General features: G+C 29.1%; 4 protein-coding genes across 7 annotated transcripts; 2 read left to right on the top strand and 2 right to left on the bottom strand.

The window, feature by feature from the left end:
* Nucleotides 1-367: 367 nt before the first annotated feature.
* On the top strand, nt 368-3,832 carry LOC132926826 (uncharacterized). Its single transcript, XM_060991236.1, has 5 exons — nt 368-431; nt 1,217-2,034; nt 2,804-2,881; nt 2,951-3,040; nt 3,743-3,832. The coding sequence occupies exons 1-5, from the start codon at nt 368-370 to the stop codon at nt 3,830-3,832; spliced, it is 1,140 nt and encodes a 379-aa protein (XP_060847219.1).
* A 10,486-nt stretch (nt 3,833-14,318) lies between these two features.
* Nucleotides 14,319-17,237, bottom strand: LOC132919765 (PIN2/TERF1-interacting telomerase inhibitor 1-like). The gene is made up of 4 exons (XM_060981590.1): nt 16,930-17,237; nt 16,665-16,787; nt 15,899-16,079; nt 14,319-15,282 (listed from the first exon to the last, which is right to left on the bottom strand). The coding sequence occupies exons 1-4, from the start codon at nt 17,009-17,011 to the stop codon at nt 14,355-14,357; spliced, it is 1,314 nt and encodes a 437-aa protein (XP_060837573.1). The 5' UTR covers nt 17,012-17,237; the 3' UTR covers nt 14,319-14,354.
* Nucleotides 17,238-17,377: 140 nt separating this feature from the next.
* Nucleotides 17,378-19,188, top strand: LOC132919785 (small ribosomal subunit protein uS7). Of its 2 annotated transcripts, none has more exons than XM_060981634.1 (4): nt 17,378-17,537; nt 18,169-18,316; nt 18,453-18,890; nt 18,960-19,188. In XM_060981634.1, exons 2-4 carry the CDS (start codon nt 18,176-18,178, stop codon nt 19,026-19,028), a joined length of 648 nt encoding a protein of 215 aa, XP_060837617.1. In that variant the 5' UTR covers nt 17,378-17,537; nt 18,169-18,175; the 3' UTR covers nt 19,029-19,188. The 2 variants fall into 2 exon arrangements, with proteins under 2 accessions (XP_060837617.1, XP_060837626.1); XM_060981643.1 differs by lacking the exon at nt 17,378-17,537 and adding an exon at nt 17,687-17,798.
* Nucleotides 19,189-20,222: 1,034 nt separating this feature from the next.
* On the bottom strand, nt 20,223-25,308 carry LOC132919771 (longitudinals lacking protein, isoforms H/M/V-like). 3 transcript variants are annotated; one of them, XM_060981622.1, is made up of 8 exons: nt 25,138-25,277; nt 24,773-24,859; nt 23,165-23,305; nt 22,894-23,100; nt 22,708-22,813; nt 21,004-21,281; nt 20,716-20,904; nt 20,223-20,472 (listed from the first exon to the last, which is right to left on the bottom strand). In XM_060981622.1, exons 3-8 carry the CDS (start codon nt 23,303-23,305, stop codon nt 20,377-20,379), a joined length of 1,017 nt encoding a protein of 338 aa, XP_060837605.1. In that variant the 5' UTR covers nt 24,773-24,859; nt 25,138-25,277; the 3' UTR covers nt 20,223-20,376. The 3 variants fall into 3 exon arrangements, with proteins under 3 accessions (XP_060837605.1, XP_060837586.1, XP_060837595.1); XM_060981603.1 differs by lacking the exon at nt 24,773-24,859 and having other exon boundaries at nt 25,138-25,308; XM_060981612.1 differs by lacking the exons at nt 20,223-20,472; nt 20,716-20,904; nt 21,004-21,281; nt 24,773-24,859 and adding an exon at nt 21,405-22,256 and having other exon boundaries at nt 25,138-25,308.
* Between the last annotated feature and the right edge of the window lie 213 nt (nt 25,309-25,521).

Here is a 25,521-nt window from a genome sequence, read left to right as displayed (position 1 = left end):
ATTTTTACATTAGCGGTTAATTGTTTCGCTATTTTGGCCTAGACCCATTATATATACATGTATATCACTATATTCAGCGTAATCTGTCAGAAATCAGAATAAATCTGCAAATATCTAAAATGCATTATGTTTGATAAATGATGTTCTTGGACGTTCCCTAGCTGGTTTTCGTGCAGTCGATTTATAAACTTCTATTATCCTATAAATTAGTTCGATTTCGTGTCTATGTGTCCAATTATGATTTATCGTCTCCCTCAGATTGAGTGAAATAGATAGTGATACCATCTAGCATATTTACATTGGAAATAAAAAAATTAAATAATAGATGCATCAACAAAGTAGTGACTAAATTATCTTTAGTACGATTATGTCACGTTTAAATCGTTTAGATTTAATGCAAGGTTTTACACCTGTTGATAGATTTCTACAAAGTATTTTTGCACGGTTTACATACTAAATATATTGGTAGCATTTTAGTATAATCTAGTAAATTTTTTCCCTAGTCTATAGTGTCGTTGTACATCGTATGAATACCAATATAATATATTAAAAACCTTCTACGCTTGATATAGCACGTACTCATATTTTGGTGAGCAGTATATTAAAATTTAGTATAAATTTTAATTCTTTATACATATACTATACTCGTAGACCGTACTATATTATACAATATATACAGTGGCGTAATTGTGGGGGGAAAGAGGGGGCATTTGCCCCCTGACAATTTTTTGAAAGCTAAAGGTATATATTTTAACCGGGAAGGAGGGGTGTCAGGGTTTTGATAATAATAAATATATTACATTCATTATACATTGCCCCCCCTAGATTTTTTCCCAGTTACGCCACTGAATATATATATATTATTAAGTCAGTACTCATAAGAGACTACCTATAGGTATTATATGATTATTAAACCACCAGCGGAATTGCCTTCACGCCGTACCCAAAGTGATGTATACAGGGCGATAGACTCCCAGACTCCGGTCGGCCCACAAACACTGCCAGGAAGAAACGTTGAAATAATAATCGCAATAAATAAAATTGTGAACGGTGTAAGGCGGAACCTGTCGCGTTTCACCCCATTCCGTGGCCCATTGCCAATCGTTAATAATGTGCGTGTATTATTCGATTATTGATTTCGTATAAATAAATAAAACAAAAAATTTGTGATTTCAAAATAAATCCAAAAATCTTATTCGCTTCGTATCATAAACAGGCCACCGGTATTCGTTTGACTTGCGCGTCACGCCCATTTGGCTGGCGTACGCGGCCCTGGACGCATACGTGCTGTACTACAACTACCTGACTGCGTCCGGTTACATGGGCGAGTCGTTCAAAAAATGTTTCGAAGAATCGTACTGCTTCGCGGTCATCGAGCTGGTCAACAGGAACCTGGGCCCGTTCACGGCGCTGCTCTGCACCATGTTCTACGGGCGCCGGTACAAGGTGGCCGCGCTAGCCGGCACGGAGCGCGTGCTGGCCTTCATCCGGGAAACGGACCAGGACGCGGCCGCGCTGCTGTCGCCGGCCGCCAAGTACTACTCGGCCGCGGTGATCGTCGCGTACTGCGGGTTCCTATACATGTACACGGTCGTCCAGCCGGTCTTGGTGATGGCCATGTTCTGCGTCAACGCGCTGGGCCAGACAACCCTGTACAACCTGGCCATGTTCCAATACTACGTGCTGGGTTGCGGTTACGCTCGTGTCAACCGGCTGCTCGAGGCGTCCGCGGCCCGTCCGCTGGCCGACCACGTGGCCCGGTTGACTGACACTTTCAACGAACTCGGCCGGCAGGTGGACAACGTGAACCGTGGGTACGCGCTGGGTCTGCTGCTTCGTTTGCCGTACAGCATCGTTCGAATCGTCATGCTCGTGTTCCGCATCATCGAGTACGCGGCTGTCGCTCGCGCCGACCGCGGCCACCCGATGTCCCGCGTAGCCATCACGCTGATAGTCGAACACGTGTGCGAGATACTCATGTTCCTGCAGCAGCTCGTCATATTCTGCGTCACTGGAACCCGCTTGTCCGACGAGGTATGTTACGTGGGGCTAGAGATGGGTTTTCGTGCGTATGCAATTATAAAATTGGAAAAGGTTTTCCAAACAATCGTCGAGTACGAGGAAATTATTTTATAATTTTAAAACAAATTAAGTAAAGTGTCGATTCGTATGTGATAAATCTAAAATATTTTTAAAAGTCTTAATATACTTTTAAATCGTTCATAGTATTTTTGATACGTTTTTACGTTTTTTTCGTGCGAGGAAAAATACGGATATTGAGAGACTAAAACTAGGAACTTTAGAATACAACATGCACATATATAACCTTTTACACTATTTTCGTTTAAATACGCCTATCATAAATTGATAAACATGGCGCATTATTAATTTATTTTGCCAAATCATAATTTAATTTAAAAAAATTTTTTGTATCACTAACCAATAAAAATATATACGTTGTGTGTATAGCGCACACACATTATTATTAATTTACACTCACACACGTTAACAATATTAACATGGCCCGGATGTACCTGCCACATAATTTGCCTAATTCGTACTCCTTAGAAAATTACCAAATGGAACCCCATTGTACTGCATATAATTTTGGCCATAAAATTGTGTTAATTATCACATTCCAAAAAATTATAGACTATAAGATATATAGCTTTAGTATTGTGTTAATAGAATATAATTTTATAATAACAATGTATTATACTAGAAGCATAATAAATGATTTAGTATAACTTATAAATTTGTATAATATAATATTAAAAATGTATCACTTTTTTTTAACAACTAGGCCAACAAAACTCTAGCAAGTTTACAAAAATTAAAACTCCATCATGGATCCCAGCAGGATTTGAACATAAAAAAAAATGTAATCATTCAAGAATATTTATTATATAGAAATTTATATTTGCAACTCGTGTAATTTATGCGTTTTTAGATCAATATTTTTTGGATACAAGCATGTGCGAGAAAAGTAAACGCAACAATAGGAGGATTTGTTTTCATTAACATGGACTTAATGAAAGCCGTAAGTTGTATTTTAAAGATTTATGTTGTTTGATATAAACATAATATGCGTAAAATACGGTATCAGACAATGATAAAAACTATAAGGACTTCAATGTACAGAGTGTTCATAGTAGTTTGAAAGCTATCATAGTGGTCGAAACACTCGGAACTATAAATATTTCATGACTAACATAATTATCTCAAATAGTCAAATTTAAATCTCAGCAGTATATGATAATTAAATTAGATACCTTTTTTTTTTTAACTACCTATAATCTATACTATATAAATTATTCGATAAAAATATTTACTAATATTAACAGTTGCGTTAAATTAAATTCTCCGTCAAAATAGTCGACTAAATGTATAATCGTCTAATATAAATTATAAAAATAAATTATTGTGATAAAAAAAAAAAAATAATTATTTAAAATTAAGTTTATAACCTTTAATGGGTAGAATGCTTTCATTAAATTATATCATATTATACATGGTATGGTTAATAAGTACAATTTTATTTAGTGAAAAAAGTAATAACATCATATTTTATCTACATTTTAACTTTATTAATTATTTATAATATATTAATAATTGAAATAATAAATTATATTATGTAATATTAATATATTATATTTTGATTTTAAACGCTGTTTATATGTGAAACAGATATTAGTTATTATTATGTTATTGTTATGTATTAACAATACATTTTTTGTTTTAGATTTGTGGTATCATTGCAACCTATTTCTTAGTACTTATACAGTTTAAATCTCAAAAAGGTATCTCCAAACCATTGCATCTATCCGATTAACTTAATTGTATTTATTTTCATATGAATAAATGTATCTAACAACTAATAAAAAGTCTATTAATTATTTACCTTAGCTATGTTATATTTAATGATTCTTATTTACAAAAAAATAAAATATGTGTAGGTAAACTCATATTTTATGTAATTTGCTTTAAGAGTGAAATGTAATAATTGACATAGTTACCTATGTCTATTGAAAATAGGCCTAAATCATGTTATAAAAAATATTATGAAATTGAAAAAAAATCTGTACGACTAAAGATTTTATTATATTTTTTACCTACATGCACCTAAAATAAAAATATCAAGATGAATAAATTATATTTAGTTGTAAAAAACGAACTAATTTACAAAATGAACACTAATTTTATTTAAATATTAAAAATATAAATTATTATTATGTTGATTTTATGAGCTAATTTTCAAGAACTTTCAAGTAGAAAAAAATAATATTACTATATTCTTAAAATATGAGTAAAGCAAAACTATTAATTATAAAAACATTATATTTTATATACTTACAACACTATTTTAAGGACATTAAAATAATTAATTAATGTTCTTTTCAAATTGTTAGTACCTACTTATAAAACTATAATAATTTATATATTCTGTATCAGTGGCGTTTAATTAGGAATTTTCTTTAGGGGGAGAGATTACATTTTTTTCAACTTAAGACAATTGTAGACTGTATATCTCTTTTTTTTTAAAAAAATAAAAAAACCTTAACCTATAAAAAATACAATTATTTATAAAACTATAGTTGGATTACTGTTAAATTACAAATATTTAAAAATATTAGTAAAATAATAAGGCTCTGGAGGATCTATTTCTCTCATCGCCCCTTAATTAAGTACCTGGTGGTATATCAAATATAATAGTATTTAAACATGATTTATAATAAATATCACTTACAAATTCTAGTTGGTACATAGATAAATATGATAATCTGTTCAAAAAAACAAGCAATACCTACTTAATAAAAGATTTTATTTTTTTATCGAAAAAAATGTGTCCGTAGAGAAATTGTATAAAGTATAATAATATATTAAAAAATACCATTTAAAAGTTTAAAACGGATATATAATATTAATCGAAATATTTGAAATCTTCGTTAAATTATTTTGATACTACTAAATAATATAATAGGTATATCAATGATAATGACAATAGTGTTTGGAAAAATAAACGGGCCCGCGAAATAAATTATTCTGAAATGTAATATATATTTATCTGCGTAAGTCAATAAGCCACATTTTTTTATGTATTAAAAATGTTAATAAAATTTGTCTGCAAATACAAAAAAATTCTTGTCTTTTTTTATATTTTTAAGGATATAATACAGAAATAACGTTACCTAATTAACGAGATAATGATCAATAATATTGTTAATATATAATATTTATGTATACCTTAACAGAAGATTAATTTGTACATGAACATGCTCATGGTCAATGCATCGACCTGCATACGCTATAAATAGTAGATATTAAATAGTAAATACGTTTTGTATAATGTTTCAAGAAATAGTTGAAATATCACATATACATTAAACGCGGTGAATTGTAAAAATGTAAATACAACATAAACGGATACTGCAAGGGTAGAGGATAGATAATATATAAACTACTAGATATAACGGTATAAGGATTATAAATATATGTAAGTATTTTGTGGACCATGAATGTCATTAGTCAGATCTTGAACTATATAATTGGATTTTACATAGTTATGTCTAAAAATATATACTTTTTGAAAACATTTAGGAGAAGGTTTAACCATCAAATCCCCTGTATGTATATCGTATACGTGCCTGTACTAGCTGATGCCACATTATTTTCTAAAATTGTCTTTAGCTATATTCTAATCTAAACAAATGTTATAACAATAGTACTGTACTTGGGAATCACTTTTTGCCGAGATGTGAATTTCAACAGTATTACGATTGTAATAAATTTATGTAGCGTACCATCACATAAATAGTGTCTACGGACAACACGTAGATATGAGTCAAGAATATAATTGTATGTGTAAGTATAATACAACTTTTAAACTATACTTCATAAATCACTTAAAATATTTACTCTTTGAGCTGTATTTTCCATGTACAATGTGAAAATATTTTAAAATTCGCAATTATTATTATAAAAGTTTATGTAAATTAAAAATTAAAATGATCAATGTCGGCCATAAGTAAAACTTATAGTTTGATTTCCACATGAAATAAATCATAATATGTATTTTAGTATTAATAATCAAACGATATCAAAATAAGGTTATGTCATCGATTATAATCAAACATATTTTTAATATAAATAGGTAAGTATTTTTTGGAATTCATCAACAAAAAATATTTTTGATAAATACTTATATATTATAATACGCATTACGCATATTAGATATAAGATCAAAGTCATGACGGTTTTAAGAATACTGAATAACGAAAAATGGTCAAAAAGGGAGGCTAAAGCCCCTTATCCCCTCTGGGCACGTAACAGTTTGTATCCTCTATGTAAAATATCTGAACACGCCTATAGTTAGAACAACCAAAACCGTAAAAATAAAAAGTATAATTTGTGATATCCAAAAAAAATGGTGTTTCGCGTATACATATTGATATTATAATATAATATAATGTTTATGAGTAAATAACCTACTCGGCTGCAGTATTCAAAAATAACGATACCTAACATAACTTACTGATCAGTGATCATTCAATCATTGTACCTATATATATGAATAAATAAACATTATAAACTTATACGTTTATTGCAGTTCTGATTAATATTCGTAATCAGCGATTTTCATTTAAACAAAGGATGTGTATTATTCTTAAAATCTTTCAAGAGAGAAAAAACAAACTAAGCTCATATGTCTATAATATCAGATAATAAAGAATTAAATATGTATATTATATTATAATTATCTGCATAATCAATTATAACAACTTATAAAAAAATAGTAGGAATGGAGTAAACTGAGCCCCAGTTTGATGAGATTATATACGAGTATATAGCCATATAGGAACAAAAAGTTTAAATAAAATAAAGGGACTTCAAATCTTATCACAGAAACTTTGATATGGCTAAAACAAATTCTAAAGTTTCTAGTGCTTTTTAAAGACCCTTTTTGAATACACCCAAATATATCTCAAATACACAGTTTATAGTATTATTCGACCTAAAGTATACTTTTTTTGATTATTACTTAAAATTGATGATATGATTTATAATATACGTATAGGTAGGTATATTGTCAAATGCATATATTATATTGACCGACGTACTAAAAATATAACCATATACCAGAATTATTTTTTTATAATGTTTAAAAATCCAATAAATTGTCATTTAGACTATACGTATGACAGCTGTAGCTCCACTTATAATGTATATTATAGTGTATTAATATACTATAATGCGATTTGTTCAATATCTACTCGTTATATTGTGTAATATTAAGTTTAGTAAAATTTATTATTTATAATAAAACATTTTTGAACACAACTCTTTGTTATTATATGAAAATCCAATGATTAGTAATTGCTACGTCACCACTATAATACCTACTATATTAATTTCAAATTTGGGTTAATTTTTTTACAATCACAAGTATGATGTATTGTTATTTAGTAATAATAAAATTATAAACATGGTATCCTTTTTTTTATTATTAAAAAGCGTAATTACAATCTATACAACAATGTTCGTACCATAAGTAATTTTTAAAATAACGGTACAATACAAAGTGGGAAGGAACTCAGTAGCACTACTTGACAAATCAAATATAATACCTAGTAGTTCTCTAGGCCAAGACCGTTTCAATCTCCTATGCGGATTGTCAGAAATTACACGGGAAGATAGTCGATTTATTAGTGGATTTTTATGATGGATTAGCTTTGATTCTTTGAATGGAATGAGAGGAAGTGAGATTTAGTCTATTGAGATAGTGTTGGGATTTTTAGGTCGTTATAAAGATTGTCATTTTTGATGTACCATGGAGTATGAACATATGAACTGAAAAACTTGGATAGTTCTCAGATTTGAAGGTTTTGCGGAGCCCCATATCTGGATACAATAAATTCACACCGGCCACACTGATCTTATAAAAGCTTTATAAATTAACAATTTATTGTAGTTTATTATTATTTTTAAACCTAAAATCGATTTGAAAAAATTGTCAATATATAATCAACTAATAAATTAAATCAACGAATATTAATTTTACATTAGTGACTGTGCGAGTAGTACCTTCCTAATATTATAATTTATAATACCATTTTGTTTATGATTAGTTTATAAAGGTTCTAATCAATAAAGTACTTAGATACCTACAACTTATAGGGTTAAATTCTTATACTTCTTGAAAAAAAGCTTTATAATTTTAATATACAATTTATATCATATTTTTTATATACTAATATAAAAAATTATATAATATGAAATGATATGTTAATCAAACCCTAAAAATACATATCATATATTATTAAAACAAACTAAACGCGAATACACGATTAATATAGGTATTTAAAAATAATCGAATTAAATGAAATGTGCAAAACCTATATTATAAAAAACAGATTTTATTTGAATGATTTTGATATCCGTTTTATTTTATTATTTTTTTGTCACAGTAGTCTCGTCGCAATATAATAATATACACTTAAAAAAATTGCTTTGTATATAATATAATAAAATAGCTGACTTTTATGTCTTTACAGCACATTTAGTCATGATGAATGACAAAACGTTTAGCTATAATTATATATTATATACTACAAATAGAAGAATAGCTTAGGTACAATATACACATCATATATCTACTTATTCCGTATTCGACTTATTGTAGAAGCACTACAACAATATTATTGTAATATATAATTTAAAATATATCGTTTTTTCTTATGCATGATTTTTTTATTATTATTTTCATTAAGTCTTAATGTCGAAAATGAAAATTAATAACTACGACAGTTACAGATACTTAAGGGTGGCCCACGTGACCGCCATATGTTTTGGATTTCCATACACTCGCAGAAAAATAAAAGAAGGTTTCGACCTCGATGGAAACATTGGACATTTAGCCGGTATTCAATAACATTAATCATATTAATTATGTATTAATATTTTATTATGAATTAGTTATCTTCGGTACGATTATACATTATAGTAACTGGTGGACAGATAGACTGTAGCTATAAAATAACGCTGCTAATATTAGAATAAAATAAATAATGATAAAAAAAATAATAGGTAGGTATAGTTCGAGCTTGAAAAAACTCTAGATCAGCTGAAACAAAGCACAATATTCAAATTATATTATTCAATATTAGTAGGTACCTAATTTACTATAGGGAATTTACTATAATTTACTATTATATTATATTGTTTATATAATTATATGATATCCGTGTAGTTATAATTTGATATATTTTATATGATTAAATCACGGTATTAGCAAGGGCGATATCTATATAAGCTAACAGTTGGCAACAAATCAATAATAAAAATGTTTTACTGTAAAATGCACTAAAATGTATAGTTCTAGTTACCCGTCTAAGTATATTTTTCACAAAACTACACAGCTATTTATACTATGCGGTTGTCGTGTGCAGGCGAATACCGGTATTCGTTCGACAAGCGGCTGATACCGGTATGGACGCTGTACGCGTGTCTGAACGCATACGTGATGCATTACAACTACGTGGAGAGCGTGCGGTATGTGGCCGGCTCGTTCAGGAAGTGCTTCGAGGAGTCGTACTGTTTCGCGCTGATCGAGTTGTTCAACCGGAACGTGGGCCCATCGTCTAACGTGATGTGCTCCATGTTCTACGGGCGGTGGCACAAGATCGCCGGGCTGGCTGGCGCCGAGCGAACGCTCCGGTTCCTGGACGACACCCGGGACGCGCCGCCGGCCGACCACCGGGGTCTGTCCCGGGCGGTCTGGTACGCCGCGCCCGCGTCTCTGGCCGCGTACGCCTCGCTATCGCAGTTCTACATGCAGATGGTGCCGCCGGCCGTGGTGACCGCGTACTGGTTCAACGGCATGGGCCAGATGGTCGTCTACGTGCTGGTGTTCGTGCAGTACTACGTGCTGGCCCGCGGGTTCGGCCGCGTCAACGACATGGTCGAGGCGCTGGACGTGGCCCGCGACCCGGCGTCCGCGGGCCGGTCGCTGACCAGGTTGGCCAGCGTCTACGACGAGCTGTGCACCCTTGCCGGCCACGTGAACAGGGCCTACGCGCCCGAGATGCTCTTGCAGTGGGCCTACAACATCGTCCGCGTCATCATGGTCATGTTCCGGCTGCTGGAGTTGGTGTCCTCGCTGGACGGACCGATGGCCTCGGTCATGCCCTATCTGCTGGTCCAGCACTTCGGCGAGCTGTTCATATTCGTGGTGCACACGTCGTGCACGTGTACGGTTGGCGACCACCTGTCCGGCGAGGTAGGTACCTACTACCTGTATTATATATTATTACCGTATCCACGCAAATAGATACATTATTGTCCGGGTCCATTCACAGTTTTGGTGTTGCTAATTTTTGTTATGTTACAGTGAACAATAAATCCCCCTCACCTGTTCTACAAATGTCTCTAATACAACAATGTGTGGTGTGTGTAAAAGAGTCACCAAAATTTTAAAATAAATTGTATCGAAAAAGTATTATTAAGTTAAAAGCTAAGACTATAATTATTCTGAACTAAATATAAAATATAACATTAAACGGGTTTACCTATATCTACCTATCATCAATTAATTATTAATTTATAACAAGATAAATAGCAGCATAACTAATGTTTAAAAACATACAAACTTAAATGTTTCTACCGTTTAGAATTATAACATAATATCTATCAAAATAATGTTTGGGTGTTATAGCCGCAGTTATCTGTATATATTTATAATCAGGGCTCGGGACTTAAAGCATTTGCTTATTTTTATGAATTGACTTAAAATGTATCAGAGTGCTATGGAAGTGTATGTCATGTTAAAACACGTTCAATTTTAAAATTTGAAAATGCTTTTTTTGCTTTTTTCAACGATTTTTTAAAAATATGCTTTTTCCCAGTTTTTCTTTTGCTTTTTTGACCAGTTTTTCTAATTTTCATGTTTTTTTTTCAAAAAATCCCTCGGAAAATCTATTAACAATAAGGCAAAATGTCTTGAAAGTGAAGTTACATTTTTTCATAATATAAAGATTTATTTTGATTTTTTTGACTTTTTATTAGTTAGAAACTTTTCCTAGTTATTTTGTTTCAATATTTTTTGTAGTCTAATTATATTATTTTTAGCACAGTTACAAGTTATGTCTAGTACCTACTATATCATATAAAAAGAATGTTTGGTTTTTTGATTAAATATTTTTGCTCAAATTTAAGTTTTTTAAATGCTTATTTGAGTCCGTATAATGATGTTTTTAACCGCTTATTTTAAAGATTTTAAGTGCTATAAGTCCGGAGCCCTGATTATAATACTGCATTTGCAACATTTTAATTAAATCACTGCATCTTTCGTCTGCCAGTGTAGCTTTTTTAAAAGCAATGTGTACATAACTAAATAAAAATGGGTCTTAATCAGTAAAACTACGCGTCTTTAATGTTTAATTTACCTATATTCATTTTATGAATATTGTATTAATAAAATTCTTAGAAAATGTAGAAATACAAGCTAGGTACAATAAGGCCGTATGTATTTCGAAATTATAATATACCTATTGTACCTATGAGTTTCCAGGTTTTCAAATAGGTACTTATCAATGTTTTCAAATTCGCAAATTATAATAAAATAATAATAACATTTATATTTACATATATCTAAACGTAAGACAAAAGAGTCAGATCTGTGAACTTTTTTTCTTGGTTGTAGATATAATTTAAAGTCTAGTTGAATTACGTTTTACAACCTAAATACCACCTACAATACCTATGCATGAAAATTTGTCTAGAATAAACAATAAATTAAATTATATAATAATAATTACCTATTACTTATTAGCCAATTGGTTATTATTACTGTAGCGTCTATTCAAATTTATCAGTTACCTACCTACTAATAAACAATAATTTATTAAACTTGTTCAATTAAATAGAGCACATCATGAACGTAGAATTTTACCAGTAGGGTACTAGAAAAGAAATCGTATTTTCATTGGCGATTTACTATTATTATATAATTAATAGTTAAGTAATATTATCATATTATATTGGCTACATAAGAACAATTGCGTCCCCGATATAAAAGTTGTGATTAGTGACTTACTAATTGTGTCCCGATCAGTGGCGAATTTAAGGAGGGCCCGAAGGTCCTCGTCCCCCCCGCCATTGGGATAAGTTAAATACACATTTAAAATTATTGTCTATTTGTATGTATTACAAATGTATAATTACTGAAAAAATTTAAAATTTGCGTTTTGGACTATGCCCCCCCCTAAAAAAAATTAAATCCTGGATCCGACACTGATCCCGATTATTTGCGTCCTTGAATTCAGAATTTATAAAAAATAATATTAATGACGTAAAAAAATAACAAGTTTTGATTATATATTTACATCAATACTGTATCATTAAAATTTCTATCCATCCATAAATAATATAACATTTTAATATAATAATACAATAACCTAATCTTACTTATAATTTTTTAATTAGTTTAACGTAAGAATTAACGATAAAATACAATATTTTAACCTACCTTTAGCAACATAATAATGTAATGTTTCTATTGACAGTCCTGTTTGAACTCAAGTCATACATATTTTTAATCAGTTAAATATAACTACCTAACTTTATTTAAATTAGTCCAAAATATATTCTTCATTACTTTAACACTAACACGTCTGAGATTTAGCGCGAATCATTTTTTAGTATGTTTTAATATGTTCATATTAAAATATTATATTTTTCTTAAAATATAATTGCTACCTATTAAAATTATTCAATAAACTTAAACACCTATGATCCGCCAAAAATTCACCTAAATGTGTTTTCAGGTTTCAGCAAACTAAAATTATAAATTTGAACAAAAAATTATAATTTATAATTTAACAATTTAAAACTGAATATCAAAAAAGTAAAATAATTGTTGTTATTTCTTTTTTAGTCAAAAAGAATATTGGCAAGTCTAGAAAAACTAAAGCTTCGCAATAGATATAACAATAACATGGAAATTAGAAAAGCGGTTAGTTTCTTTTATCTTCTTATTATATGATATTACATACCTTATTCTGTGCCTATATACCTACTAATTACCCGTGTATAAAACAGTTTTAAAACTACACATTTTTATCTATTTAGGTAAACATTTTTTATGTACGAGCAAATGCTAGAAATGTGTACGCGTCAATTGGAGATTTTATTATATTCAACATGAGTCTCATAAGATGTGTAAGTTAAATGAACATTAATAAATTAAAAATTAAACGTAATTGTCAACAATAACTCAGCATAAGTTACATTAGCATGTATTTAATGAAAATATTTATATTTTTTTATAGGTCTGTTCTGTTTTAGCTACATACGTGTTAGTATTAATACAATTTAGAGACCAAAAAGGAAATTCAAAGCCTTTATATTACAATTGGAATTATTACAATAACAATACAATAAAATAATACCTATGTAATGTCTAATTTTTCTATTTGTCTAACACCTATAGCTCGATTATGATATTGAATTACATATTATGTTAGTTACTCTACAGTTGGAAAATTAAATATAATTATATTTTTTTTATAGATAACATTTTCTTAAAATGTGTGTCTACAATTATGAGAATATCATACTTATATGTAATTTTCGTAATTATGCTAATTAAAACTTTGATATCCAATATTACACTATATCTTGAGTTATTTAAATTTTTTAAGAAGATGCCATACTCCCAAATAATGTCTTCATCTTACATACCTATATCATAGCAAATGTATGTTCAGAAAATCTATTTTATGTTGTTAGCTTTAATATTAGAGTAAATTTACTAATTATATCAAACTTAAAGGTAAGAATATTATCTAGAACATATTATCATATATTTTTTATTAATAATATCATATTAGATATCCTAGATAATATTCTTACTTTTAAGTTTTATAATAGGTAAATTGACTCCAATATTAATAAAGCTAATAACATAAAATGTTTTGCTGAATACTAATTTGCTATGATGTATGTAAGACAGAGACAACACAAATAAAATAAAAATTGCTACTAAGCTCGAATAGAAAAAGAGCATAGTTAAACCGCCTCTAGTAACATCTAGGTCTTTTACATAACAAGTATGCAGTTTTTTCTGCATTAATCAAGAGTTAATTATATTATTTTTAAATTTTTGAAATAAATATTCCATATTTTTTTTTATGGCAAATCACATTTTAATAGATAGTGTCTCTAACTATTACTTATAACTTATAAGATATAACATAGAAATATTATAGCATTATTATTATACTTTTATTTGTAATAACTTCTGAAATAATTAACAGAATAAATATTGAAGAATATTGATATTTATTATAAAATTTAATTTACCATTCACCATAGCCTTTGATATCATTTATATTACTACCAAAGAATAACACATCCCCGTGATTAGCAATAAACATAGATTTTTCATTTACGTATTTTGCCAATTGTTGACGTTTAGCTATAATCTCAAGAGATTTGGATTTCTGTTCTTCAAAGTCTTTAATAAAATTTTCAGCATCCGGATTCAAAGTTATTGGATTAAGAGTCGTTTCTTTTTTTGAAGATTTTATTTCAGTAGAATTAACTGTGGTTGAGCATTGATGAGCGACACTATCAGCAAACTTTTTCATTTTTTTTTGGAACAAAGGATTTGGTGAATCCTTACAAAATTTAGTACCTGCAGAACTGTTCTCTATTAAGAGATCAACTAAATTTTGATATTTATGCGTCAAAACCAATTCCGAGTTTTGTTCATCAACATCATTTTTTACTAATGTTTTGTTGTCATCTTCTTTAGATATTTCATCTAAATTCTCGTTGGTAGTTAATTTATTTTTCTTGGTTTTTTTTTTTGACACTTCAATGTCATCATTTTTTTCACAGATGAGTTCTTTCTCTTTTTTTTTCTTTTTTTTAAACTGAATTTCATCTGCATTCAGAGGTATAAGTTCAGTATCTTTAAGCTGTTTGGCTCTGCGTTTATTTTTTTTTAGTAGCATGGTATTAACTTCTTGTTCTTCAGTTTGAGTTTCCGCTTTGTCTTTAATAGAAATTGCTTCTTCCATAGTGTTATTATCTTCATTACTTGATGATGTATCATGTTTATCTATTTTTAATTTTTTACGTTCTTTTTTGGATTCAAAATATTCTTTCATATTTAAACCATTTAAACTTTCATCATCATCTTTAACACCTTTTCCTAATATGCATGCCAATTCTTCTTTTTTATATTGTGTTAAATCTTTTCCCTTAGTGAATTTGTGGTAACTGAAAAACATAATCAATAAATTAATAATATATTTCATGCAAAAATATCAATATGCATATAAAACTTAATTTAATTAGAATAAATATATACAAACTCCCCTATAAGCAAAAATGTTTATAATGGGAAAGAAAAGTTTGAGTTCATTACAGTCAAAGTTTTTAAGTATAGTAGTAAAGTTTTATAAGTATACATTATAAAATGAAATAAATAAAGCATTCAGAATATTAATTTTAAGTAATGTACATATTTGAATAGCAACCAATATATAACATTCTTTAAAATATTTGGCGGATATATTAATGTTTTCTTTATAATGTGCATTATGTGAATGTGGATGAGTTACCTTGGCAATATTATGTCTGAATTTGAATAAGCTAAGTTAAGAATTACTAAAATATAACTTATATTTGAGCACATTAAGTTCAAAATATGCAGGACAATTTAAGATACCAGTACAATAACCAGACAAGTCCAGATTTTTCAAAAACTCACTATTAATACAAAAATATTCAGAAAAAAATGCTGTATCAATGGCGCAACAATCAGATAAGTCTGATCATTATTATAAGAAATATTGTAATTAAACCATTTTTAATTTTTTGTTTCAATACTTACTGAACTCTTGATCTTGAATTTAATGAATTTTCAACAAGTGATTTTTTAGAAGTTGTATCATTATTTGGTTCTGATAGTGCTTGGTATTGGTCAAACTTTTCTGTTAATTGTGATAATAAGCGTGAATAATCTTCACCTGCTTTGAACCAATCGTCTGCATTATTTGCTATAAATCCTAGTCCTATAAAAATACAGTCATCAGTAAAATTTTAAAAATACATATAACTGGAAAAATAAAATAGAATATTTTCTAATACACTTAATTTTTAAATTTGCTAGTACAATATAATAAATTAATTAATATTAGGTATACGTTTACCATACTTTTAGAAAAACAAAAATACCTATTAATTACTTTTTTATGTATTATACTATATTGTAGACTGGTAATTTAAATTAAGTAATGAAATAATTTATTATTTAGTAGAATATGTTAAATTAAGACTTAGTTTGGTTAATCATTGTTTAGAAAACATACAATCTGTACCTTTTTAAAGGGAAAGTATTAGTACAATAAAAACTTAAATGATATACACTAGTACACTAAAAAAAAAGGTCATTAGTGTACATAAAAAATATTTCTTTATTTTTCATAAAAGTAAACACAATTTAAAATTTTTGGTGAATTAAGTGTATGTGATGATAGAAGAAAATTTATTCATGCATTATTTGAGTGAAAAGTCATTCATTAATGACATTGACCTGGAAGTTATGTGGTTATGTATTTTCTATTTTTATTTTGTAACGAGCCTGTACATACAATTACCTGTAGGGTGCACTTTGTGTTCAACTCTTATGTTTTCTGATATTCCTTGCTTATTTTTTCCAAGGCCAGATCCTTTAGACCAACCAAATTTTTCAAGCATCCGCTGTCCAAACTTTGAATCATCTGATTAAAAAAACACACATCGAATTATGTAGGTAATAAAAACGCGGAGGTTCATAAAATCTTAAAATAAAAGCAACGGAAAAATGTAATATCAGGTAAGATTTGTAAAAATTGAAAAAGGAAAGCGTTTAACAACAATTACCATTTGTCCAGTGATTTGGGGCCGACAAATTAATACTTTGTATAGCGTTCTTTCGCCGTTTTCTGGGTTCTGCTAGAGACATGTCTAATACTCTAATGAAAGAAAACTATTAAATGATTATATTTAATTTTTCTGAGAAACCCGGGTGTAATACCCAAATTTTTGATATGCACAGTACCCCACGAACTATGTCCTAACTCCTAAGATATGACAAACATCAATTCATGAATCAAATTCACAAATTACGAAGTGAATTGAGCACGAGCGCACGGCACACGAGAATACGTGATATCGAAAATCGAGATAAAGAATAATTAATCTGTTATCTGTTATATTTATTCTTTATCTCGATGTAGCAGCTCTGCATGTAAAGAACCACAACTATCTAAATTATCTTTGGTTATTGCTGATCTATTGGCGATACTGTGAACATGATGTATCTATTCACAGTGTTGCCAACACGGCGTCGTCGAGATATCGCCTCGTCGCCGTGTTTCGTCGCCGTCTTCCCGACCGCTCTCTTTCGTTTGGAATTATTGTTTAGCTCGTCCGCGTTCCGACGTTCCGGATTCGGAAAATTTTCAATTTGATCAGCAAGGAAAACCCAAGTAAGAATTTTTTTATAATTACGTCTCAGTAAACAATATAGATGTCGGTTCCGCCAGTCTGCTAAATTTTTTGTCGAATCGGTAACTACGAAAAAAGTTCTACTATAGTTACACATGGCTAACCTCAAAACTCGACTTAAACTATAAATCTGTTGAATCCGAACTTACCAATTTTTCGTAACTTCCCTATTGTTGCTTTAGTTAAAATCGTGTGCTTTATTAATTACGAATCAGTTCCACCAATTTTTGAACTGTTAGGAGGTAACTTGTTTTATTTTTCACTCAACGTCTACTAATAGTATCCATCCCCTAGATTTAAGATATTAGTTAATTTAATAATCTTGTTTACGCTTAATTATCCATGTCCAGCTGAGTGATTGAACTTATATTCTATTATGATTTCTGCTCCAGAAGTTGCTTTATTGATCGACTTTTAGTCGTAACGCTGATCAAATATTAAGTATCTTCTCAGAGATAAATATGTGATCTGTGACAATCGTTTCATTTATAAAAACGTATATTTAATTTTTCTCATCCTAATTTACTCATACTTTCATTAACAAAATAATTTTGTTACATTGACAGTTTGTCACTTAGTTTTTTTAACTTTCTAAATTGTTTTTAATTTTAGAATCATTATGGCTGACGAAGACTGGGGAGATGTTGGCGTAACAAATGTAGATTCAGCCCCCGTACAAATTGCAGCTGATTTACCAGAAGTGAAGTTATTCGGCAGATGGAGTTGTGATGATGTTGAAGTTTCTGATATGTCTTTACAAGTATGATAAAATTTAATTTAACTACCTATCTACTTCAATTTAATGTATTGTAATTTGTTATTATTAGTATGGATATGATTCACATTAAAGTTATTATTAAGTAGACATTAAAAATTGGAACATTTAAATTTTATAGGATTACATTGCCGTCAAAGAAAAGTATGCCAAATATGTTCCTCACTCTGCTGGTCGTTATGCTGCTAAACGTTTCCGTAAGGCTCAATGCCCCATCGTTGAACGTTTGACTAACTCTTTAATGATGCACGGACGTAACAATGGAAAGAAACTGATGGCTGTCCGCATTGTTAAACACGCTTTTGAAATCATCTATCTGTTATCTGGTGAAAATCCGTTACAAGTTCTTGTTAAAGCCATCATTAACAGTGGACCAAGAGAAGACTCCACACGTATTGGTAGGGCTGGTACAGTCAGGCGTCAAGCTGTTGACGTTTCCCCATTGAGACGTGTTAACCAAGCCATTTGGTTGTTGTGCACGGGATCCCGAGAAGCTGCGTTTAGAAATATCAAGACAATTGCTGAATGTTTAGCTGACGAATTGATCAATGCTGCTAAGGTTAGTTTAAAAATTACTTTATTGAATTTGATTGTTTGAACATTTGGTTAATTATTTTTGTTTTTACAGGGATCTTCGAATTCTTATGCTATCAAGAAAAAAGATGAACTCGAGCGAGTGGCCAAGTCTAATCGTTAATTTCCATCTATTATTTCATTTAATTTAAATATACATTGTATATTTGAACTAAAACAAAATAAGTTTTTAATTTTTTTATTAAAAAATGTTGTTTATTATACATTTCCTTAATCCTCAAACATTACTCTAAACAATTATATCTTGTTGATTTTGTGATGCATTTTTTGTTGTTGTAAGTATTTTGTTACTTAAAAAAAAAAAATAGCAATTTCTTAGTACAGTCTTAAAATTAGATTTTTAATATTCTTAAATACATTACCAAATTTCGGCTGAATTATGAACTCTATACATACTAGACCATTTTATGCATTGCAAATTCAATACTAAAAAATTTAGATATCACAAATGAGTAGATATTGTGTCTTCTACCCATATTAATTAATAATTTATATAAAATTATTAGTTAGAAGAGTTACATTCTTAAGATTTAATATTGATGTAATACTCAAATAACAGAACATAAAGAATTATCTTATTTTAAATCAAATTTTATCTTAAAATGTTGAATAATTAGGGTGCACTAGTTTGCACAGGCACAACTATACTTTTCCAAAAATTTTAAAGGGATTATGTTTTGGATAGAGCATAGATATCCATTTGGCTGCATCTCATTTCACCTGCTTTTTATTTTATTTATTTTTTCACAGAGTTAATAAAATGTTCACATATTGAGATAATAAATATTAATATAGATTTCAATAATTTATTGTGTCAAACATTAAATCACTTTCAATTAAATGGGTAAAAATTTGGTTTTCACCTTTTTATAAAAGACCTCAATAACTTTATTATCAAATACTTAATTGTAATTTCTACTTATTGATAATCATTTTATGATTCAGCACTTCAATTTTCAATTAATTATGTGTGTAATTCTGTCATCTAGATTAATAAAATATCTCTAAACTCGTTTTCATGGATTATGGTAGAAATAAACTAACATTTTGAACAATGTTGCTAAATATATATTGAGTATGACGTGTAACAATGTCATCAATTATACATTAAATATATTAAATTAAACTATATAGTGGTAGTATTCAGAGCACTAGCTAATATTATTTTGATGAAACTATGCTTAAAATGTCTAATAAGGTATAAAAGGGAGTTTTGTTATAAATAAAATTAGTGTTTCATATTTTCACAAATGACAGTATATTTTTCAACTTTGAAAAAATAACAATCTTGAACACATAAAAAATAAAATATATATATTTATAATAATATATAACTATGTATAATTTTGTTCTAGACTAAAATAAAATCAGAACAATTTCTTAAGTAGTAACAAATGGTAACGCTTTGTTAAATATTTTAAGTTATAACAAATTGATATCACGGAAGACAATTATACTGTTGTGTCTTCTGTCACCTTTTGATTTCGAGGCTGATCTGTTGTAGGAATATCAGTGGATTTTGTTTGAATTTGTTTTTCGTGAAATTCCTGAATGATAAAATAAACAAATGTTATAATTACAAATAGTAGATTTTGTTGTATTAAAAAATTTAACAATGGTGAGATAATACAAAGAAATTGTTAGAGAAAAGACAAATATACGTATTACTTACTATAAAGTAAATAATGAGTAATGACAATCAAAAAGTATACTTTAACAATAAAATATTTAATTTATTCAAAAATTAAATAATTAATAGATGATTGTATCATATTTAATTAAATGATCACCTGAAAACAAGGAACCAGACAAAGGTTTATATTGCATTCGGGGCAGTGATATTTAGTTTTACGTCTCAAGAACCTTCCACGGGTGTCTATTGTATTCCAACAGAAACTGCATCCAAGTGCTGGTCCAGAACGCAACAATGGACAATGGTCAGATCGAGTTGATCCATTATAAGAATCACTTGTGTTTACCTATAATGCAGTTTAATATTGTCCAATAACTGTCATAGCATTCATAAAATTATGCTAATACATGTTACAAATAACATTAATACACAATTTATAGATTACCTGGGAGACACTAGTGGGTAGTTCGTCATTGTAGAAGGCTCTAGCTGTTGAACTGGGTTCAGATGGCTGAGAAATTTGTTTGACTATGGTTGGTTTAGGAACAGCTAATGTGTTGGTCGATGATGGATTTGGCTCCGAACACTGCCTCTCGAGCACCCGGATAACAGGTTCAGACTCATCACTTGTTTCGTTTTTAACCATTGATGTATCTGTACTCATGTCACTATCATTGATTTTTATATGGGGTTGACGTACTAGAGTCCTAATTCGTTTATTAACTGGAAAATTAAAATATCCATTTTTAATATTTGCCGTCAGCACTTATAATTTAATTAATTTTTATTTAATTTATTATTATTATCATTGTTTATTAAATGCAAGGTAAATAAACACAACAAAAATACAAAATACAATAGTTATATTTCGATATACATTACATTTAAAAATAGTTTTGTTATACAAATCAAATTAAACCTAATAATATATTATAATCGTAATTTCTATACAAATAAATAATATAAGATTAACACCAGATTGCACAATCATCTGTTTCAAAGAGGTTTAACGAGTCATTAAATACTTAATAATCCCTTAAACGTAAAAAAAAATGAACTGTGATGGATGTGTCATTAAATATTAATGAATCGTTAAATTATTAATATTATAAACTATTTGTGCAAACCAGCATAAGTGAAATTATTAACTAAAATAAAAGGAAACAAAATAAAAATATGATTTGTTAATAAATAAATCCATAATTTAAGTATGGTTGTCTGTTGAAAATATTGAAGGTGCAGGTGAAGAATAATAGCATGGGTTAATCACTGTCAGAGGCTGAGAATACATTTGTGAAACATAAGCAGGATGATCAACTGCCGAAGTTTGAGATGTTGAAGGTTCATATAGTGGTGCTTGATACACTTGCTCGGATGATTGACCATTGATTGATGATGCTGGCGAGGGTACTGGAATAGATGAGGAAGACTGACCTTTTCGATGAACGGGATAACCTTTTTTTTTGTACTCGAGCCACAACGTACGGTTATTTATCCCATACTCTTGTGCAGCACGACAAAATCCCATACGGCCCACACGTACAGCTTCAAGAGCTTCTTTAAAACGATCACTCTCCCGTATACCAGGTTCTCGTTTTTTGCGTACTTTATTTTCTGGTTTGGATACTGCTTTGGCTTTGGGTATGGCGTAGACACTGTGAGGCGGGCAATCAGAGAGCTGCTCCAAAAACGACCAACCTGTTAGCAAATGTTGTAATTTGTAATAAAAATTTCTGGTAAATAAGATATTTAAAATGGAAAGAAAAGAAGACACAAAAATTAAATTTTCAAGAAGAAATACATTTAAAGACATATTAAATTATGCAATTAAGCAACTCTTTATAGTGAGCATTTACAGGTTGAACGTTTTTGAAACTATTCACTCATCTAAATAGTTACTCATATTTTGGATTCGCTTAGCAAAAATAATCATTATCCTACAAAACTGTATAATAAATGAAAAAGAACATGCTTTTTTATGTACATTAATTTTAAAGATATAAATAATGCTTTCATTAAAATGTTGAACTAAATACAAAACAGAATCAAAACTTACAAAAATAAATTGCGTATTAAACTTAAACTAATCAATAAACAGTAAATAAGTACAAACTACAAAAGTATTGTTATAAATTATGATTAACTATACCTTCAGGTTTGTGGTGAACAATTGTTGTATGGTTATCTGTAGATGATTGTTTGCTTACACTAATAGGTTTGGATGTTTCTTGTCCTTGTGATGTAGGTTGAGATCTCTATAAAAAAATAATATATATATATATATATGAATATATGTTTATAAAATGCATTAATTTATATATTAATAAATTCGTACAGTTGACATATTATCTTGTTCGGTTACTGAAATATCTTCAATAGAACTATTGTGTTCAGATTTATCACTGGATGTTTTCATGAGATGCATTTTTTTTCGTTTTGCCGAAGGTGACAATAAACTATATTCAGTTTCTGCATGCCGAGTTGTAGCAAAGGGAAACATAGTTTTCTCAGTCAACCCTTTTATTTGTAAGCTTTCCGCTGCCTTAAAACATTTTAATGATTAATATTTCAATTAATGCAATAGAATAGAATAAAATAAAATTTACTTTTAAAATAATTGGGAGTTGATCTTGAGAAATGTTAACTTCGCCATAGTACATAAACTCTATTAATGTTTTCAAATGATTATATGACATATCTTTGATGATTATTATTGGATGTTGACAAGGTGTTTCATTGAAAAGCATCTATAATAATAAATACACATTTAATTTAAAGATACAATGAAATTATTTTTATAACAAGTTCAGATAAAACTGCTAAGTTTATGTTTAAAATGAAAGACAAAATTCTATGTAGGTAATATTTAGGATAAATTCATCAATTTTTATTTCATTAAACTAAGAAACAGATTTTATTACAATAAAAATTTACCTATTTAAATAATTATTTTTTTATTAAATTCAAAACAAAAATGATAATACATTTTCATATTTAATGATTTCAGACCATGATAAATTCATCCAATTCATTGAATCATTGGTATTACGATTGCATTTATTTAGCTACTCATAATTTAAGAGGAACAAATTAAAAAGCTCGGAACTAACAATTACATTAGATACATTTCTATTATTTTAAATGTTTTAATCACAGATTTTTTAAGCATTCAGCCATCTTATAAGTCACTAAGAACCTAAATTTTTAACTTAGGGATTTCTATATAAAAAAAAATAATTATATTTATTTTTACAAGTTTGATATAGGTACAAAATAAAAGAACTGACATTGATAGTCAAATAAAAATAAATTTGAAATATTAGAAAAAAAATTTTTTTAATAAGAATAATATATATTAATATATGTGAGTATTTATAACTGTAAAAAAATAAATTAATACCAATTTAATCAGATATAAAATATGTAATTTTTATTAATTTTAATATGGATTCCCTACTTACACTAAGTTAATACAAATAGTTTCTTTAATATTTTTATCAAAAACTCTATATACTTCCCTAAGGTTCACCTAAGAGTAATTTGACTACAAAATTAGAAAAATGACAAGCAGTTACAATACAAGGTATTTTAGTATGACATATTGGGCAGAGATAAAAAATGTCAATTGGCTATCTTCAAGAGATTCCATAATTAATAATAAATATGTAACATCTAATAATATAGATAAATAAATATTTAGATAATCTTAATAAACTATCTAATAGTAATAAAAACTAGTTATCATTGAAAAAAAATATATTATAATATAGTATATTGAATATAAATTCAATAGAATTTCTTATCAGTTATGTTATTTTACTTTAAAAATTTATCTTTTAAAGATATGTTTTATTTGTTTTGTTTGTAGGTACTAGATAATAATATATTAACGCATATCTTTAATTATCAATCTGAACATGATCAATAATAAAAATAATACATAATACCTATAATTATTAAATCATATTTTAACTAGATATAATATCAAGACACTTTTATAAGCATATCTGCTAATGTAGCAGTTACTAATGCATGGTTATAATAGTGATATTATTGTATCAAAGATTAATTGCAGTATGAAAGCTTAAAAATATGCTCGACCGTTTATCTCACTGCAGTGCGTCATTAATTAATTAATTAATTAATCATTAATAGAGATTCTTATATATTTTTGTTACTATCTATTTAGAATAATAATAAATTATGTTATTTACCAACGATTTAATTCAACTATTATAGTGATTGAACTGCACAGTAGTTAATACCAAACACTCGTATAATATAGTATTGGTTTGTTTGACCTGAAGAAGTACCAATAATGTATATATTATTAATAAACGCGTTCATTTAGCATAGAAGACGACATACGCGGGCCACCCAACACGACAGAAACGTCAGTCATTAATAACACAAATTTTTTTATTGAATTTAAACACTGGTGATCGACAACAGAGCACCAGCAACGACAACATCCGGTCACTGGTTTAGATGTAATCATTAGTGAGAAGATGGAAATAACTTAATAAAAGTCGCCCACTACCAATGGTTAGGAACTGAATTTGAAGGTTTTGGGTCTTACTTGAAAATAGCTGCTGCACGCAGACAACACGACTTTGTGCACTTGTATTTTCCGGCCCTCGGCAGCGATAGTGGCGTCCACGAACATCTCACTGTTCAACAGGCCCGTCATGACGTTCACCAAGTTTGGCTGGTGGTTGTTCCACCGTAAACAGAACCGCTGATCAGCCATTATTTGAACCTGCAGATCCGCCGGACGCGAAACGAATCGACCGCCAAACAAACAAAACAAACGCACGCGATAATCAACATGCAGTATGATATATGGTAGTCTATGTTAAACACTAGTGGGGGACTACTGTAGTCAGGTACAACCGAAATTTCATGTTTATGGTACTTGATATACATGAATAACATCTTAGTGTGTGGCACCGAAACGGCGAGT

The sequence above is a fragment of the Rhopalosiphum padi genome, chromosome 1 (assembly GCF_020882245.1).
Source record: "Rhopalosiphum padi isolate XX-2018 chromosome 1, ASM2088224v1, whole genome shotgun sequence".
NCBI lineage: Eukaryota > Metazoa > Arthropoda > Insecta > Hemiptera > Aphididae > Rhopalosiphum > Rhopalosiphum padi.
This window is presented reverse-complemented; position numbering and strand designations above follow the sequence as displayed.

What these genes read in the sequence shown, in the direction of transcription:
- LOC132919785 (XM_060981634.1), top strand. Translation starts at nt 18,176, where the DNA reads ATGGCTGACGAAGACTGGGGAGATGTTGGCGTAACAAATGTAGATTCA. An exon ending in TTTCTGATATGTCTTTACAA is followed by an intron (nt 18,317 to 18,452) that starts GTATGATAAAAT and finishes TAAATTTTATAG; the next exon opens with GATTACATTGCCGTCAAAGA. An exon ending in AATTGATCAATGCTGCTAAG is followed by an intron (nt 18,891 to 18,959) that starts GTTAGTTTAAAA and finishes TTGTTTTTACAG; the next exon opens with GGATCTTCGAATTCTTATGC.
- LOC132919765 (XM_060981590.1), bottom strand. Translation starts at nt 17,011, where the DNA reads ATGTCTCTAGCAGAACCCAGAAAACGGCGAAAGAACGCTATACAAAGT. An exon ending in CCCAAATCACTGGACAAATG is followed by an intron (nt 16,788 to 16,929) that starts GTAATTGTTGTT and finishes TTTTTTAATCAG; the next exon opens with ATGATTCAAAGTTTGGACAG. An exon ending in ACACAAAGTGCACCCTACAG is followed by an intron (nt 16,080 to 16,664) that starts GTAATTGTATGT and finishes GTATTTTTATAG; the next exon opens with GACTAGGATTTATAGCAAAT.
- LOC132919771 (XM_060981603.1), bottom strand. Translation starts at nt 25,308, where the DNA reads ATGGCTGATCAGCGGTTCTGTTTACGGTGGAACAACCACCAGCCAAAC. An exon ending in AACTCCCAATTATTTTAAAA is followed by an intron (nt 23,101 to 23,164) that starts GTAAATTTTATT and finishes AAATGTTTTAAG; the next exon opens with GCAGCGGAAAGCTTACAAAT. An exon ending in TACCCACTAGTGTCTCCCAG is followed by an intron (nt 20,905 to 21,003) that starts GTAATCTATAAA and finishes ACTGCATTATAG; the next exon opens with GTAAACACAAGTGATTCTTA.
- LOC132926826 (XM_060991236.1), top strand. Translation starts at nt 368, where the DNA reads ATGTCACGTTTAAATCGTTTAGATTTAATGCAAGGTTTTACACCTGTT. An exon ending in TGTTGATAGATTTCTACAAA is followed by an intron (nt 432 to 1,216) that starts GTATTTTTGCAC and finishes TATCATAAACAG; the next exon opens with GCCACCGGTATTCGTTTGAC. An exon ending in ATTTGAACATAAAAAAAAAT is followed by an intron (nt 2,882 to 2,950) that starts GTAATCATTCAA and finishes ATGCGTTTTTAG; the next exon opens with ATCAATATTTTTTGGATACA.